Source organism: Limulus polyphemus, unplaced genomic scaffold, assembly GCF_000517525.1.
Source record: "Limulus polyphemus unplaced genomic scaffold, Limulus_polyphemus-2.1.2 Scaffold469, whole genome shotgun sequence".
NCBI classification, from domain to species: Eukaryota; Metazoa; Arthropoda; class Merostomata; order Xiphosura; family Limulidae; genus Limulus; species Limulus polyphemus.
In genome coordinates, this window is record NW_013666079.1 from 505,331 (window position 1) to 524,646 (window position 19,316).

General features: G+C 33.1%; 1 protein-coding gene across 2 annotated transcripts in view; it reads right to left on the minus strand.

Moving 5' to 3' along the window:
• Window positions 1–590: 590 nt before the first annotated feature.
• Window positions 591–19,316, minus strand: part of LOC106458477 (potassium voltage-gated channel protein Shal-like) — a 26,957-nt gene continuing 8,231 nt past the window's right edge. Inside the window, exons 3-5 of one of the 2 annotated variants that reach the window (XM_022384697.1) lie at window positions 12,931–13,083; window positions 10,557–10,583; window positions 591–5,364 (exon numbers count right to left, since the gene is read on the minus strand). In XM_022384697.1, the coding sequence (XP_022240405.1) occupies window positions 5,047–5,364; window positions 10,557–10,583; window positions 12,931–13,083 (498 nt within the window). In that variant the 3' untranslated portion in view covers window positions 591–5,046. The remainder of the gene's footprint in view (window positions 5,365–10,556; window positions 10,584–12,930; window positions 13,084–19,316) is intronic. The other variant, XM_013917997.2, reaches the window with a different exon arrangement.

The window sequence follows — 19,316 nt, forward strand, 5'->3', positions numbered from 1 at the left end:
TTTATAGCTTTAGTGATATAATTATTTATAGACATTGAGAAAATAAAATACTAGGTATCATGATTACAAGTTCATATATGTATGTCATGCATTGGCGACATTACCAGCATATCAATACAAAGTTATATGTGAAAATAATGAAATGGGTATTTAATAATACTGATATTAAAGTAACTTGGCTAATTCCTATCACTTTAGGATATATACAAGTATGCGATAAACATACTAAGATAGACAAATATTCATTTTCAAGTTCACACTTTCAGAAAGATAGATGAAAACACTAAGGTCGTCTAACATAAAATTCAAGTTTTTTTTTTCCAAAACCATCATGTATTTCAAAACGTTTCTAAAAATTAACAACTCGGGAGAGATATTACTGAAATATCACGTTTATATCTTTTAATTTTTGACATTGAATGATATAAGCTACTAAGCTGGTTCAAAACCACACTTTCTGTGTTGCAAATAACCTTTAACTTGCGAAAATTGAAATAATTTAAAAGGTTAAGAAAAGAAAACTTTGATACATAAGTAAACTATATATATCATCTGTGTGAAATTTTCACCTATTTTTTTTTCATCTCTAACATAACTTTAGCCAAAGAAAATTATTTTATTACGTAGCACAAGTTGATCTATTTACAGAATTTAAACACTTCAACAACACCGCAATCTCCTAAGTATGAAGTGTATAAAGTTTATGATTCAAATTAAGTTCATACTGAGAAAATTCTGATCTCAGTGTTAACCATTCTAGCTTCACAGTTTATCCTGTGTTTGTGTTTTACACAAATGTGAGAACTTAAATACCACACTTTCAACACTAACCTTATAAAATTGAATCTCGATCTCTAATCTTAGATACATTCAATGCCAAAAATATAATTATCGTAGTTGGTTTATTCAACTGTACTGGTAAATTTCATTATATAAGACAATCTTCTATATTTTCGCCACCCGGTATGTCTGCGGACTTACAACGCTAGAATTCGGTTTCGATACCCGTGGTGGGCAGAGCACAGATAGCCCATTGTGTAGCTTTGTGCTTAATTATAAACAAACAACCCTATATTTTGACCGATGTTCTATTTATTCAGTTAAGTTTAAGAGTTTTTGTTTAATGAGTTTACTGACTGTCAAAGTATAAATTCCTCAAAAGAGTCCGGCAAACATGGGTATACTGCTATAAGTAAACTTGTCCAAAACTGTAGCAAAACGAATATCGCGCAAAATGAATAGGACATTTTTTGAGTTAGCATAAACTTCCAAATCACATCTAAATACAGCATATAATTGAAAGAGTATATGAATGTATATACATAAGACTATTTGACAACTATTTTTATCTTTAAAGGCTTACTAATTTATCTAAAAGGAATACGGTGGTTTAGTGCTTTATAAATACACGAATATTAGAGCTTATACAGCGACCTCTAGGGGAACTTTATCTTAGCTTTAGAATAAGTAGGAACAATATCCCTACTTCTGTGGAAGATCGGATAATAAAAGTTTCTGTACTTTATAAAATATCTTGAAGAACAAGGTGAATAAATATCTGAGAAACGTAACTGTCGATGGAATTAATGTTTAAACCAAGGATAACCTTTCAGCCAAGTCACCAAACTCATAATCATTGTTACAGTCAGCAAATGCATAATCATTCTAAAGTCAACAGTCAGTCAATCGTTAATTAATCACTTTTACAACCAGCAAACACCTTGGTTTATATTTTAGCCAATTAAAAACACCTAATCATTTTTACAGTCACCAAGATATAGTTTTTTTCTCTAATAATTAAACACCTTATCATTTACACAATAAACAGGCATCTTGGTTTATGTATATTTGAGCCAAACAGTAAATACATAATCATTTTCACATTCAAAGGGCACCAAGGTTTCTATGTAAGCCTATCTTCAAACACCTAGTAATCTCTACATTCAACAGGTATCTAGGCTTATATTCCAGCTAATTGTGAAACACCTAACAATTTTTACAGTCAACAGGAATCTGCGTTTATATTTCGACTAATCATGAAACAACTGGTAGTTTCTACAGTCTTTCGTCGATATGTTTCGAGGAAGATTCCACAACTGATGGCAAATTCACTTAGCAGATAAACACTTTGTTCAGCTTATCTTTTCACATTTGATTGAAAACAGTATCAAACGTAATTTGGTGTATAATTTAACCTTAAATGTTTATTTAGTGATTTCTGAAATAATTCAACTAACCAGTAGCGAGTGATGAGCGAGTTATAAACGTATAGTGATTAGGGTTAATTCGTTTTTCGTCAATCTTTTACCAAAAACATCTCAGCTGGAAGAAAAGAATGTCATATTCGAGCCAATATAAACTACTTATAATTGGTGAACACGGTTTAGAAAAGTGTATCACCAAGAAAAAAAAACACAAGCCTAAAAAAGGTCGCAGAATTATCCTTGTAATTGCAAACAGCGAAGCACATCCTTAATTATGGAGATATCTATTTTCATTATAATTTCTGTTGTTATATTGTGTAAAAACAATATTAAATGACGCATAAGCTTCTTCGTTTACGTGTTTGGGATGAGGAAGTAATCTTATGTATATTGTGAACCGTGGTGCCTGTCTGAGCGTTCGTCTGTCTCCCGTTTGGAAAGCTGCGCACGCAGGCAAAGCTCAACATTCACTTCTCAAATGACGGGAGAACAGGCATGAATAATGTTGATGCCCAATTTTATTTCGCAAGCAGGATATTCTACGCTAACTTGTTAGGAATTAACCACACTATCATTCACATTACAAAATGTGGCGTAATTTAAAGAATAAAAATGTAGATTTACCATATATTATTGTTCAGCGGCTCTTATCATGACTGAAATGTTCAACAATTACTTTTCGCGGTGGGCGGTATAAGTAGCTAAGAGCTTTGGCTATGAGTGAAACCAAGAGCGCAACACAGTTAACCTTTTTCAAGTCCACGAAATAATTTAAATTGATAAATTAGCCTAAAGGTTTCATGTTACTGGGGACGGGTACTTTTGCTTGTTGTGTATATATCTCAAACCTTGAACAATTATTTGTATTGCATATCCCAAATTAGACCGGTATATTAAATAAGCTACATTAACTGCTGGGTTAATTTTAATTTTGATCTATGTAGGTAGCTTGCTTTGATTCAAGGTTGCTGGTAATATTCTGATAGTGAAAATTCATTAGTGAAAACCATTCTGTTGTTGCGATGGTTCAAATCCGAGTATAAGTTCTGATGAAAATTGATTGAAAGAGATGTTTTATATATGTAAGTAGAAAAGAGTATGTTTTTTTAATTGATCGGTGGTTCTTTTACTTTTCTGTAACAATGAGTGGCCCTAGCTATTCAATTCTGTTCTTCTGAATAATTCTTTTTTCTTTAAATAACTTTTATTTCAAGTTTGGGATTGAGATTTTTGTACTTCTAGATTTTAGTTATACTTTCCCAGTAAACGTTTTTAGCATATATAACAAATTCTTAATGCTATTGGAATCGGATGAATTTGAAAGTCAGATCTATATTTTATCCGTCTTCTGCTCTATTAAAAAGGACATTTTTTAAAGCTTGCAACTTCCATCTTAAGTTAATCACGTCGTTTCACTTTCCTAATTTACGTCAGCATGAAATTCGACAGCCTTTTGCCTTATTTTAAAATTATAATAGAGAATGGCAATGATAAAAAACAAAAATGGCAACAATATGACAACCATCTTGTATCAATAAAGTTCTGGCAAAAAACATTCAATCATTGGAGCTTCTCTATAAATCAGTTAATAAGTACATAAATATAAAACCAGAAACGTTATTATCAATAAAAGTCACAATTCTCTAAACTCGTGAAACGGGCACAAATAGTAGTTTTAATTTTTAAAGACGAAGAGAGAAAGAGAAATGGCCACAATTAGAAAAAAAAATACTACCATCCCCCTAAAAAACAACAAAAAAAACTGACAAACCTAAAAGCATTCCAAATGTTGTAATTAGCAAAATGTTTCTTCTAGGTTATTGTTTTATATTTCACTTTCTGTGAAATAAACGAACTACTGCATTCTAAGTTACTATCATAATTGAGAAGAAATTTGGCAAAGTTTTTTTAAAACTGATAACGATGGTTGAATGTGTCTAACCTTTTAGGGAGTTAAAACGACAAAGGATGTTTTTATCCTACTCACTGAAACAACTGAAAAAAACTGTCATGGACAGAATGCACTCTGAAAAGTAGCTTATTCTAATACGATGTTCATTGTTGATAGGTATATTGTAATCCTTCTCTGGATATAAATTCAACACTAAGAGATTCATATCCAAGCTATGGGATCACAGACACGTCAGCATTGCTGACGACAGCGTCATCATTATTTACCAGATGGCGCTGGATTTTTATGCGAGTGCACATGATTATTTTAGTTTATATGATGCCAATAAGCAATGTATGTAATGAAAATAATAAAGGCATTGACTAACTTTTATTATTAGTTGATAATAATAAGAAAAAAAGAACTGAATAATTAATGTTTTGAAATATACTGTTAAGTTAATATTTTTTACGATTTCTTTTAAAGCATTAGACTCGAAAACTTGTGTGTGCCATTTGACATGGGGTTAAACTTTAATTACAAAGTTCTTATTAATAGCTTATATAGTGACCGTATATATCAAAGGCAATATGGTTATCAGTTGCGGATTGATTTTATCAGGAATATTTCTTTTCGCCTGATAGACATTATGATAGAATGTTGTAGATCAAGAGTGACCAAGATTACAATGATAATAAATGAGCTAGAGAACGCAGGCAGCTCCAAGATGGACCGGTATAACATGGTACAGAGAGGAAGGATAGAGGAAGTACGACAGGCGGGCAGGCCACTACTGTACTGCTCTATTGCCAGGATCACAACCTCGGTTTGAGGCATTGGAATAAATGACTCTGTAAGTCATCGTCCTCGGTCAGTCTTCGCCATTTCCCGTGGCTACAGCTAACCCAAAAACTCAAGAGAGAACTCGTAGTTCTTAAAATGACTGCCGTATTAAAGTGCTGATACACGAACCGTGTTCGTGTTGACTGGAGATGGCGCTGTGCTCGTCGTTTCGGCAGACAAAATAGCTTCGGTTTCAGAATTAGGACTAGGTTGAGACATGGTTATCACGGTTGTAGTGCCAGAATCGCTTCCAGGTGGCGGATTCATATCAGTTATCAAAGGTTCTGGATTGTTCAAACTAGATCTAGATAGACTGATATTATGATGATATAGATTGCCAGAAGAGGATGCTGTGTTTGGTATAATCCTTACTTGAATATCATTTTGTTCATCATCTTGTTCTAATGTTCCTTCTCCACTATGTTCCTACAGAGAAAAAACAAAACACTATTAACCTAAAGAGAAAGATTGTTTCAAAATTGAAAAAAATGCAATTTCATAACTTAGGTTAACAAATGAAAATTAAAAATATGCAACACTGTTTAAGGTACTCTAGATAGTATCTTAAAACAGCGTTCATTTTTGTGTAAACTTGTTACGCGGACTAAGTGAAACATCGTGATTGTGCTAAACAGTTGAAATGCAATACTCGTTACAACTAGGTAAAGACATTGTAATGATTAACTTGGTTCAAACGTTACTCATAGATCAAAATAGAGCAAGATCAGCTGTGTTGTTCAAAATCAGAGAAAAATAGCTAACAGAGTAAGAAAATGTTTCGTGTACAACTGACAAGTATTGTTCTTCACTGTCAAAGAAAACTTTCATGGCTGAGTGTTACAAAAACCAGCCTCACAAACATGAACCTTGGAATATGTAATAATGAATAAAATACGGGGTGGACTAGAGCGAACCCATAAATAAAGAAAAATTAAACTGTATGACCTTAATTCTTCATGATTAGCCACCTAGTGGCAAGTCTGCAGACTTATAACGCTAGAAACCGGGTTTCGATAGCCGTGGTAGGCATAGCACAGATAAAACGCTTTGGGCTTAACTACAAACAAGCAAATCTTCATGATTAATGTGTACTTGCAAGATCATTAAAGCAGTCTTGCATTACAAATGGTCAGAGTGTAAATATTCCCACATAAACAACAGAATTATTGTCCTTGACATTTATGGGGAGCTTGCCATAGCTCACTCTATATAACAACTGTAGAAAAAGAGCTAAAGGTTAAGCTTCAGTAAATTCAGTAAATTTCAGCCATACTATTTTCGATAAAGAACATGTCTGTCTTAAATATTTAAAAACGTATCTTTTAAATATTTCCACATTTAATCAGTGTGAGGCACACACACATATACTCAAAGAAACCTTTAACTAACTTATTCATGGTTTGGTAAAGACACGAGGTCTCCAAGTAATACGAAACGGATTCGTATTTCGATAATTATCCCCCCAAGGAACAGTTTTCTTCTCCTGTATTCATTCGCTCTCTGACATCTCAAAGTTATTTCAGCTACTAAAGTTTTGAAACTTACGCTGCTAGTCTACGTTTGAATACTTTACGTTGAAAAGTCAATCAGAAAGTTTTTTTTTCTCCTCAGTATTTATTTATATGTACGTATGTGACGTGACGTTGTGCGTGAAATAAAAGGCATTTTCGTAACAGTATCACTAGAGATTTCAATTTTCCAAAGCAATGTTTAAAATTTTTATGGTACAAAAGCCTAATTTCGAAACGATGAAGTTTTCGTCTCTGGCAAGAGATGTAAATGAAATCAAAAAACTTTTAACTATTTGTTTTATATTAGTTAATCAAACTATTTTGTTTTAATTATAATAACCGCTCTTTTAAAGTGGTTGTATCAGACTTGCAATTTTTCTAATACACCCTTTACATGGCAAGACAGAATTGTTTTGTGTTTTAAATTTTCATGTAAGTAGCAAAAAGTTGCTTTTTGTAAAGGTTATAACGACAAAGACAAGCGAAATATCCCGTTTTCGTATTTGAAATACCTCTATGTAGAATTTTCACATAACACAGTGAATAAGTATTATCTACCACTGAAAACAAGCCAACAGATCACGTGAACCTAGATTTTAGTCCTAAGTAAAAAAAATATATCCGTAATGGCGTCGGAATCGAATACCTGACTGTAATTAACCTGCAGATGATTAAGGTAGCCAAACAACTGCATTTAGGATGTAGCTTCTATCAGTTTTCCCTTCATTAGTTATTAAAGCCGTACTTTGACAAGATTCGGGAACTCAATTTTCATTCTTTCAGAAAAAAATCGGACTTCACAAAACAGAGTACCATCATTAAATATTATACTGTTTCGCTTAAGTTGAGGATGTCAAAGATAATTTTGAGGAGTTGAATCTGTTTAGGTTTCTATTAATGAATATAGGGGGCTTTAAGTAGGAAATTATTACAGACCACCAAAATAACTGATGAAATTAAGGACAAACTTTACAATGAGATTAAGGTTCCAGCTGTTAATGAGGTCATAGCCCCCAGTGGCACAGCGGTATGTCTTCAGACTTAGAACGCTAAAAACCGGGTTTCGATACCTGTGGTGGGCAGAGCCCATTGTATAGCTTTGTGCTTAATTACAAACAAACAAATAAACAAATAATGAGGTCATATTAATGGGTGATTGTAATTTCAAGCATATAGACTGGGAAATGTTAGAATCAACCATGAGAGAGATTTTCAAAATCCATTCAGGATGGTTTTCTTCACTAACTGGTTAAGGAACTTACTAGGAACAACGCTATTTTAGCTTTACTTTAACTTTTAATGAAATGGTTGAGAAGTTGAAGACTGAGGAACATTATTTTATTAGATTTGGTGTTTTATTGCATATGAAGATCAGAAAAAATGAGATTTTGGTTATAAATTTCAACACCCAACATGCTCGCCCTTTCAGCCGTTGAGGCATTATAATGTGACGGTCAATCCCACTATTCGTTAGTAAAAGAGTAGCCCAAGAGATGGAGGTAGATGGTGATGACTAGCTGCTTTCCCTCTAGTCTTAAACTAGCCAAATTAGGGACGGCTAGCGCAGGTAGCCCTCGTGTAGTTTTGCGCAAAATTCATAACAAACAAACAATTATAAATTTCAAAAAAGGACATTTTGAAGGTATGCCACAAGAATTATCTGTTGTGAAATGGGCAGCTGAATTCATTGAAGACATTGATTAAATGTGGAAAAGATTTAAAAAATACATTTTTAAATATTTAAGGCAGACATGTTTTTTATCGAAAAAAGGATGGCTGCAAGTAAAAAACTAGGTTGGACTTACAAAGCATAAAAGGGATAAAACAAAAGAAAAGCATGATATAATTAAGAAGTTTAAATCAGCTGTAATGATGGGAAATTAGGAAATAAAAGACTATATAAAAAGGTTGTCTGAAAATGTAAAAATTAACAGTAAGGGTGTTTAAGCAAAATGTTAGGATGGGAGTAGGATCTTTAAGGGATGTTACAGTAAGACTAATGTATTAGGCTATTTGAAAATGAACAGTTGGCGAATGATAGAAGATTGGAAGTTGTATAATGTTACTTCTCTTTTGAAGAGACGTGATAAAAAATTATCCCAGCAATTATAGGCCTATTAGTTTTACATCACTGGTGAGAAAAGGTTTTTGAAAGTCTAGTAAAATATGCTCTGCACAGTAATTTAACAAAGTTTAATATTTTATTGAATAATCAACAAGGTTTCACTAGGGGAAAGTCTTGTTTTAATAATTTTTTGACATTCTTTAAAGAGGTTACTGCTTATGTAGATGAGGGTATCGGTGTAGATTTAGTGTATCTGGATTTTCAGAAAGCATTTGACAAGGTGCCACATAAAAGACTTGTTAAGAACGATATCTAAAGGTGTGGGATAGAATTATCTCTAAAGATGTGGAGATAAGTTGGCCTGTTCAACACGAAAGTGGTTGAATGGAAGAAAGCTGAGGGTTGTCATATATGGAGTTAAGACAAACTAAATTAACGTCATATGTAGGGTATCTCAGGGCTCAGTGATGGGATCGTTGACCTCTTTTTTTCATTTATATCAATGACATAGATGAAGGAATGGTCAATAAACTACTTAAAATTGCTGATGATATTAAGATCTTGGGTGTTGCTGGTTGTAAAAAGGAGGATGCTATTTAACAAAAGGATTTAGATCATTTGGTGAGTTGGGCTTTCACTTTTAAACATCTCAATGAGATCCCATCTAATTCTTCTTTTTCAAGAGAACACAATTTCTGATATCTTAACCTGCCCATCTAAGGTAAGGAGCTCGAGACTGAACACAATACTCCAAATGTGCCCTGACCATTGACTTATACGATGAAATCATAACCTTTTTTAGATTTATATTCAATATTTTTGTAGAAACAACCTAAAATCCTATTTGCCTTTCCAATAGCAACGGTACACTTCTTAGATAGTTTAAAAGACTGGTCAACTGGAACACCAAGATCCTTTTCTTTCATAACACTCTTAAGGTTGCACCAATCACATTTATACTCATACTTCAATATGTGATAACCCCTGCATTATCTTGACTTTACTATATGCAGTTTATTTGCAAATGATAGTGTTATTGTTTTTTTATTTTTTATTTAACGTTGAGAATGTTAGTATTAGAGGACATAAATATAAATTTTGACAGGGTAGGAGACATCTTCAGCTAAGATATTTTTATTTTTCTAACAGGGTAATTGGCCTTTGGAATAGGTTGCCTTCAGATGTGGTGGAAGCAGTATATTTAAGGGAGTTCAATACACATAGTTTAATTTAGAGGATGAAATAGTATAAATGGACCAAACATTCATTTTTTATCTTTAAATGTTATGTCCAAATTGGCACTTCCAACAACAACAACAACAAAAAATCCCATAAACGGATTTTAAGCTTTAGAAGTAGGTTGGCATAGCTTAAGAGTCCTGCCAAATTCTATCTTTAATAACCAATGATGTAGAAATAAGACGATCAATTTTCGATACGCAGTCGTTTAGTTGGCCAAAGAATCTTCACAATAAGCAAATTCACTGGTTCGAATACTACCTTATCTTACTTTTCATTTTCCATAAATTACTTTTAGAAATTTTACAATTAGGCCACTGAGCTGTTTATTAGAATATGATTAGCTTTGTTCGTTTAAAAATTAAAACTTTCAACCGTATTTTGATAATTTCCATATAAGTGCAGCTACTCTTTATTCTTGTTTTTGATATTATTGCAATTTTCAATAACACTGGTTTTTTTCATGAAAGCTAGAAAACCCGTTTTGTGGATTCAAATTAGAAAGATAAGTTTTGTGTACGAAAGTCTACAAGTCTTCATGACTTCGACACAATGACTTAAGTAAAAGTGTAGAATATAGAAAGAGAGAAAATAAAGAAAATAAACAAATTTGAAAATTCAGTTCTCGTAGATTCCACATCATGTTGTAGAATATAACACAACATAACAACCTTTAAATAAACATTTGTAGGTTAGTAAAGTACATCTTACCATAAATAATTCTTCTTCTTTGAACATGAAAACGTACTTATATCTATATAAGATGAAGCATGACATAGTGGTCAAGATGGATAATTACCTACCTTAGTGGATGTCCTCTGTAAGACGGCCTGTAAAAGAATGGAGAGAAATACGTGCAAATGTTGGACCATGAAGGAGGGGGTGGGGTGGGGGTGATAGAAAAGAGTGGACAGAAAAACAACTAGGTGAATTAAGTCAACTTAAAAGAGTAATATACACATACACACATATATATATACATTTTTAAAAACTCGGATGGCTTTCGGTCATACGTTTTAGCGAAGAATCGAGTATTTTTGCGAAAGTTCTGCCTCATACGTTGTATTCAGTAAGCTTCGTTTCTGATACTTGTATACGTGATATTTGGAGTCAAACATGTCTATTTAAACAGTTCTCAACTTCCTGAAGGACACATAGAAAGAAATTGATAATTGCTTCTTGATCATTAAACTATTCACTAGCTTTTGAAAATCTACTGAAGTATACAGTGTAACCTCGTTAATCCGGACATTGACTATCTGTATTATTGATAATCCTCATTATTTTCCATATGGACATATCTTCACAATGGCAAATTTAATCAACAATTCATATACTCGCTTTCCGAATCCGAACAGCTATTTCTTATAATAACATGCATTTCCTATGGATACGTGATTCGGTTATCCGTATATTACTCCACTAGAGTCGAGTGGGTGTTGATTAGAAACAGAAAACGAGGTAATAATTGCTGACTACAAAACACCTGCACTAGCTAGTGGGTACCTGTTTACGACAGTGAGGATGTACATATAAACTAGTTTATATGTTCGTTTTCACTGTGAACGTTATTCGAAATCTGTTATATATATAACAGATTTCGAATGGCGTCCACAGTGAGGATGTACATATAAACTATAACAAAATAATTTATGCTAAAGTCAATTCACAGTGCTCTGAAACAAAGATACGTCGAGATATTAGCATCATTAAAATGTGATGTTTATTTATACAAGAAAGCAAATCCAAGTGTAAGTCACTCTGATACCATAAATAAATGTTCGTGAGGTTTTACAAATGATAAGTTTCACCTGGTCCAGTGTTACTATGGTAACTATCAAAAAACTGCTTCAAGCTTGTCAAGATTTTCTTGCAGCCTCAACAAAGTGAAACTGTTGAGACGTTAAAAGTCATTAATGAGAATGCTTCTGGAATCCACACCTTAATCTCGAGTAGTAATAATACTATGTCAGTTGGTCAGTGGCTCAACATCGACTCAGCAGAACCAACTGATCAAGAGTTGTCAGATGAAGACATCATTTCCATCATGTCTCTTCAAGAGTGTGGTGACAGTGAATCAGACATCTTAAAGTGATCCGCTGGTTAAGCCAGCCAACTTGAATAAAGCATGATCTAGCCTTAAAGACGTCGTCACATGTTTCACACGAAACATCGATTTGCGTGAAGATGATGACGTAATGTGTTTGATTAAAGCTGCTGATAAACTTCAAAATAAAAATATTCAGTTGAAAGGTAGACTGTGATTACATCCTTCCTTGGAAAATGGCTTCTTGTATAACTGACCTATACTTTGTATTTTGAATTCTGTAAGCAAGCAGATACGTAAACAGGGTAGTTTGAACGCACCGACCAGTAGAAGGCGCTAGTTTGCATCTTTGAAGGCAAAGATAGTTTAGATTATTTTAGGAGAGGGCACAATTTATATATATCGCACAGGGCGCCATTAACTAACGGTACCGCCCTATAAGTAAGTCACTAATTTGAAGAAAATGATGTTTTACGAGAAGATAATGAAATGCCACTTTCATCATGCAATTTGTATAATTACTAACGACGAGCAGAATAATAAACATACATTGTACACACAGTTACTTTTCGTTCACCAGTTGCATTCCCACTGTTATTAGTTTGCACCTTTACATTTATCGATCGATAATCCATGCTATTAATAGCTCGCATTGTATTCAAAGTGACTGATTCGACTATCCGGATGTTTCAATAATCTAGACGTGTTAGCTCATTACAAATGTGTTTGAATTAACGAGGTTTCACTGTAAATTTAAAAAACAAACAACACATTCTGAAGAATTTGCATGGCAAACAGACAATTTGATATATATATATATATATATGTATATATATTGATAACAAAACAAGAAACAGATGCTATTCAAGAACCTCATATACACTTCGATAAAAATATATATGTCACGAAAATATTCCATATCCTACGATTCCACTGCATTTTCATTACCAGAAACTAAAAATAATCCTTTGCTTTTACCAAGGTGCAACGAATACACTACTCATTTACGAGTTTCATATAATCACCGAATACTTATAACTAAAGCTTTTATTATTAGCCATTGAAAGTATAACACAAAATAATTAAGCGCAGTCACTACTTTATTCAGTACTTTTCAAAGGAATAATTACTTGATATTTCTTTCGACTACAGAGCCTTCCACAACAGAAACGCCGAAGGTTGTTGTGCGATACGATAGATGGCGCTGGAGATATTGGTGGTGAAGACGATGGTCGATTGGGTTGACCATTGTAGGGTCCTTCTAGCTCCACAAACTGTCTGTCCTGTTAGAATAAAAGATTATTGGTCAGAGGCTATGTTTCTTTCATTTTCAAATATATGACCATTAGGTTACACAAATTACATATAAAATTTGTAATATATTTCAAAGACAGTGTTAAACACTGATCATAAGAGTATTAAACGTTTTTGCCTCTTTCGAGAATGGAGTCCAAAATTCACTTTTTAAATTACATATATTTTGAAGCTTAATCACACACAATAAAAGTATTACACTCATACATAATTTTCTAAATGATTGAACTTTTCTGTAAGGTATAATGAAAGATAACAATTTCAAAACCATTAGCCCAAATCAGTTTAAATATTTGGAAAAACAAACTATAGTCACATCTAAAAATCGTATATGATCACAGTGTCATAGAGTTTTACCTGCCCACAGTAACACGGAACATACATTATCCATGCTATATATGGTCGATGATGGTCGAGTCTAAACGGATATCTTGGAAGGAGACATCCCTCGCTAGATTAGTTTCTGTGCAAATTGTCGTGTAAGATCGTAAGTAGTAAAGAAACGTGAGTATAACACCATATGTCGAATAACTTTGTGCACCATAAAGGAACTCCTAAGAAGTCTTATAATAACGTTAGTAATTTCTGGACGCTATGCCCTAGACATCAACTGTTTCTAACTAATCAAATACATGCTTTAGAAACCGTCGGTTTAACTTAAAGAACATAATACTCTAGACATCAAGTTGTTCCTAACTAACTGAACGTGGTACTGTAGATACGAAGCTCTTTCTAACTAATCGAACACATGTTTTAAACATCGGGTTAAATTTTAGAACATAATACTCTAAACTGCAAGTAGTTTTTTAAGTGACTGAAAGTGGTACTCTAGACATCAAATTATTTCTATTTTATCCAACGAGATAATCAAGAAACCAAATTGTTTCTAATTAATTAAATATAATCAATCATTTACACACCAAATTGTTTCTAACTGATCAAACATGATCCTTTAAACACCAAGTTGTTTCTAATAATCAAACATAATCAATCATTTACACACCAATTTGTTTCTAACTGATCAAACATAATCAATCATTTACACACCAATTTGTTTCTAATAATCAAACATGATCCTTTAGACACCAATTTGTTTCTAATAATCAAACATAATCAATCATTTACACACCAATTTGTTTCTAACTGATCAAACATGATCCTTTAGACACCAATTTCTTTCTAATAATCAAACATAATCAATCATTTACACACCAATTTGTTTCTAACTGATCAAACATGATCCTTTAGACACCAAGTTGTTTTAAACAAATCAAACATGATCCTTTAGACACCAAGTTGTTTTAAACAAATCAAACATGATCCTTTAGACACCAAGTTGTTTCTAACAAACAGAAGAAGATATTTTACGCAAAACTGTTTCAATCTAGTCGAACTCGGTAATCATACCATCAAGTTATTTTAACTGATAGAACCTGGTAATTAAGGCTCCAAGCTACTTTTAATTAATCCAATATTACAAAATACAATTCGTTTATAATCCAACACACTACTCTGAAGTCTAGACAGTAAATTGTTTCTAACAAGACACATAAAGTTAAACCGCTTATCAAAAGAACAGCTCTATGGTTAGTACAACATTAGATAATATGGCGAATCTTGTTATTAATTCATGAAAGTTACAAATGTCAATCATAATAAAACATTTTTAGAAAACCTAGTCCTTTCCTTTCACGAATAACAACCATGTTTAAATAAATATATTTAGGAATATTCAAGTATGCATTAGTTAGAACTATGAAACATTATTCACCTGTTCATGACACTTGAAAATGGTCACACTGTACTGAAGAGGATGCAGCAATCGATCAAACACATTAAACGCTAGGAAGGCTTAACCCAAAATACACTAACATAATATAAAATAATATATAATCTATAGTCTAATGTATTTTAACCCACCTATGACTAGTTAAATATTCTTGTATAAAGAAGATAAAATATTTACTTTACACCCGAATCCCTTTGACGTAGATTCGTGTCCATGGCGAGGTTTTTGCCTGCGCAGTTTACCTTCTAAGGTAAACTGCACATCAACCCACGTGTTTTCCATGCTTAGTGACCCATGAAATGGAAAAAATCACAGTGCTTGAGTGGTGTCTGAGTCATTGCAATACAATAATTTGTTCTTGAATTCCTATAGATAGGAAATTCTAGGTTGGCCCCCTCATGGGTCAAACAGCTAGTTAACAGTGACTTGGATCAAATGAGTGCCAGTATCAGATGTCTTCAAGAAGTGTAGTAGACATTATTCTTTACATGGCTGAACGGTTTTTTTAGATCGTCTACCAAACGCTATGGTGAGTGGGGTCATTGGGTTCTGAATTTTAACCTTTTATGATATTTGTCAAAAATTATTAAATATGACTAATAAAGGACAACGTACTGACGACTCTGTTCGCACACAGTTAATATCTCCAACATATGTTTCATCCCAAGTTCTGGTTTTACATATATTATCAGCAAAAGTTAAAATCTTGAGCTTGTTGGTCAAACCACCATGACCACAGGACAATCAAAGGCCGAGAAAGTTCTTACTAACATAACCGAATCGGATATTTTTGCAGAACTATCCAGTCATAGTAACCTTGGCATCAACATGCCAATCTAAAAACAGATGAATTAAAATGCAAATTTCTCCAATATTTTCATTGTCAGTAGTTCAGACAATTCAGTAGATCTTGCCATTGTTTTCTATTCCATGCTCGTTGTGGTGGAAAAGACCATAAAAACAGTAAGTTAGAGCAACACTGTATCAAATGAACGAGTTTTCAGCCCTCGTACTCTAGATCATGTCCAAAATGGGTTGAGGGTACCCAAAATAAAAACTCTAATTAACATCTCATACCCTGTGGCATGGAAGATGGTTACAACTCTTTTGAAACAAAGATGTGCTGATGCAATCTATTCCCTATTAAAAGGAAGTGCAAACAGGTATTTCTGTTTTAGCTTTCTATAACTATCTGAAAGTTCTATTGCCCTTCGTAAACAAATAGATAGATAAATCAACTTCTATCCTATCTCTGTCTCTACCAGTGACATCAATGAGCAATGAGGACCAATTCCAATGTACAAGACCATTATTTTGTCTCTCACACTCACTCATTTGAATCTCAGCTATCTGATGGAGACCTGCCTCTTCCATCCAGGATAGAATCCACGGAATCGTATTCACTTACCATAGAGAAAAAGAAAGGTGGTTAAAAAAAACATATACACACATATAAAGGCTCCTCATATATCCTAAGCAATTTAGCTAAAAATGGCCACAATGATACAGAAGAGCTGACAAGACTTTGACGGAAATATATACCCACTTTTTGTTTCTTCTCACAGGAAACTTATCTAAATCCTGCCATGTTCGCTTTGCCTGTTACCAGAATAAGATATCCATCAATGATGAGCTAATGTGCATATGTCTTCTTCCTTTATCATATTGGAAGACTTTACATTGACACAGTTCAGATTGAAATATTCACAGGATGGATAGACCTGTGGAGCATGTGCTCTCAGATCATAGTCTCTCTCTGAAAAACTATAGTTATTTCCATGATACAATCATGCATTTATTGCTATTGATCTGTCCGTTTGCTCACATTATGTCTCATCGTCTTTTTCTTGGAAAGTGGTTAACAATCCATATGGCACCAATTACTTTCTCGTCATCCTAAGAATGACTAGCCACAGTTATTGCCATCAACTCATGTGCCACAGTGCAAGCAGAGAAGGCTAACTAGTTCTTTTCACCACTCTCTCAGAGCTCGATCCTGCCCTCATTAACCTACCATCTGTAGATGACTTTGTGCAAGCACTGGCAAGTCACAGTGGTCATTCAGCTGCGTTTAGTATTCCTAAATCTTCGACACATTTCTATAATATACTCACATGGTGGGCTATCAACTGCCAAGAGGCCCGAGAAGCTCAGAGAGGATCCTGGGTATCTTCTATGGCTACCATACTCTAACCAGCCTAATAGCTTATTCAGAAGAATCGAGTCAAGTCGTGGTAGATCAGATGTCAAACCCAAAGTGAATCTTAGATTAGGTTCTCTTCCAGCATCTCTTACTCTACAAGTTAGCAGGTACTATAGGACAAGATTCGGAAGAAGAATGGGAAATATGCATCCCTCCTCTTATCGATTTTGTAACCTTATAGCCAAGAAGTGGCTCATTTACAGGGAGTTACTAATACCATTTACAAGTGCTTTTCCCTGATTCTATCACCTCATCTGTTGCCTTGAATTCCTGATATTCAAGAAAATGTCTGAAAATATTATATATATTTTTTCTTTTTAGGTTGATTGCTTTTACATTAAAAGATATCACTTGCTTTGACTGAATTCATATTGACTTCATGCCAATTACATTGAAATTATTGAAAGATGTTACACAATCTCTCTCCTACCTATTAGTTCATCATCTGGCTCTTTTCAACTAGATTGTGCAGGACTAGCCATTGCGTGATTTATGGCATCAGGCTACTCTCATCCATTTCTTTTAAAAGTAGATTGCATACTGGCCCACATATGTAAAAAATACACCATTTTGTTCCTAGTCTGCATGCTGTAGTATTTAGATAAATAAATAAATACGTTACATTAGATCCGCGTCATTACAATATTCCATCTGGAGGGGAAAAAATATACTTAGTTTTCCTAGCCAGTATAAAGTTATAAACGGGTAAAAAAGTACGTCACGTTATTTTCTAAACTGTATATTGTGATACCTAGATAAAATAATACGTTTAAATTAGTCCCTTGCTTAGCTAATATTTTTCTTTTACTATAATAAGTTGTGGATACAGGAGTGTCCTGATTATTTTGAGTCAATTCTATTAAAAAAACGATGTCTCTGATACATTTGTACATTTTTTATTTTTAGACCTTAACATTTTAAATCACAAGACAAAGTTATCGGTATGTTATTATCATAAACCAACATTACTTCTAATCTCAATATTGTTGAACCTAAACAAAGAAATAAGTCAAATAATTTTCTAGTACTTGCTACATCAAGGACAGAAATGCTTTGCGTTAGTTTATAGACTGCACATTGGTACAATCTAGTAAAGAAATACGTCATTTACTTCCTTATGTGTGTATTGTTAGACTTAGTCAAATAATTACATCACGTTAGTCCCTAGTCATGAAATTACTTCAACTTGGCAAGTGATAATGAACTTTTGTTCTTAATCTTTATATATATTTAAAATTACGTAAAGAGGTACGTCACATTAGTTCTCAAACTATATATTGATAAATCTAGTACGTTGCTTTAGTATTACATTTGTATATTGTTTGAACTATGGCGTGTTAGTTTCTAACTGTTACGTGTAAAGAGATACGTCATGTAACCTCCTAGTCTAAATACGTCACTTCGTTGTTAGTCTGCATATTGTTATATTTAGAGAAAGAAATGGGTCACGTAAATTCCTAGTCTTAATGTTGTTAAACTTACGCAAAGAAATATGTCAGGCTAATTACAAGTCTATATTGTTTCTTTTAAGAAAAGAAATGCGCCATTTAGTTCTTAATCGTTATATTGTTATAGTTAGTTAAAGAAACACCATATTTCAAAATTATGTTAATGCTACCGCTAGTGAAAGAGAGTAATATGTTAACGTATTATATATAGTTACAACTATATGATTGAATAAGTTTGTCAGTTCCTAGTCTCAACACTGTTACATCTACGTAAAAATAAGACGACACTTGTGTTCCTAGTTTATAACTGAGACAATTGATAAAAAATGTTTTATTTATTATATTGTATTATTGATACAGTTAAGTTAAGAAGTGTCACAATAATCATATTTGGGTAAAAACAATCGCGATGTTTTCTAGTCATTGTATTGTGATGTCCAAGAAATATCACAATATTTCCCACTTATTACATTGCAATATACAAGAAAGAAATATGTTTACTTGAATTAATAGCCTGTATATAATTACAAATATCTAAAGAAATACTTTAGTTGCTATCTTATAGATTGGTACAGCTATTCGTCGCATTAATTTTTAGTCTGTATGTTATTAAAGATATGTAAAGAAAACAGGCTTTGTATTATTATATATCTGGAAAAGGGGGATACCATTATTTCCTAGTCTATATATATATATATATATATATATATATATACTACGTAGTATACTACGTACGTAGTTAGTTAATTCTTTATTGTTGTT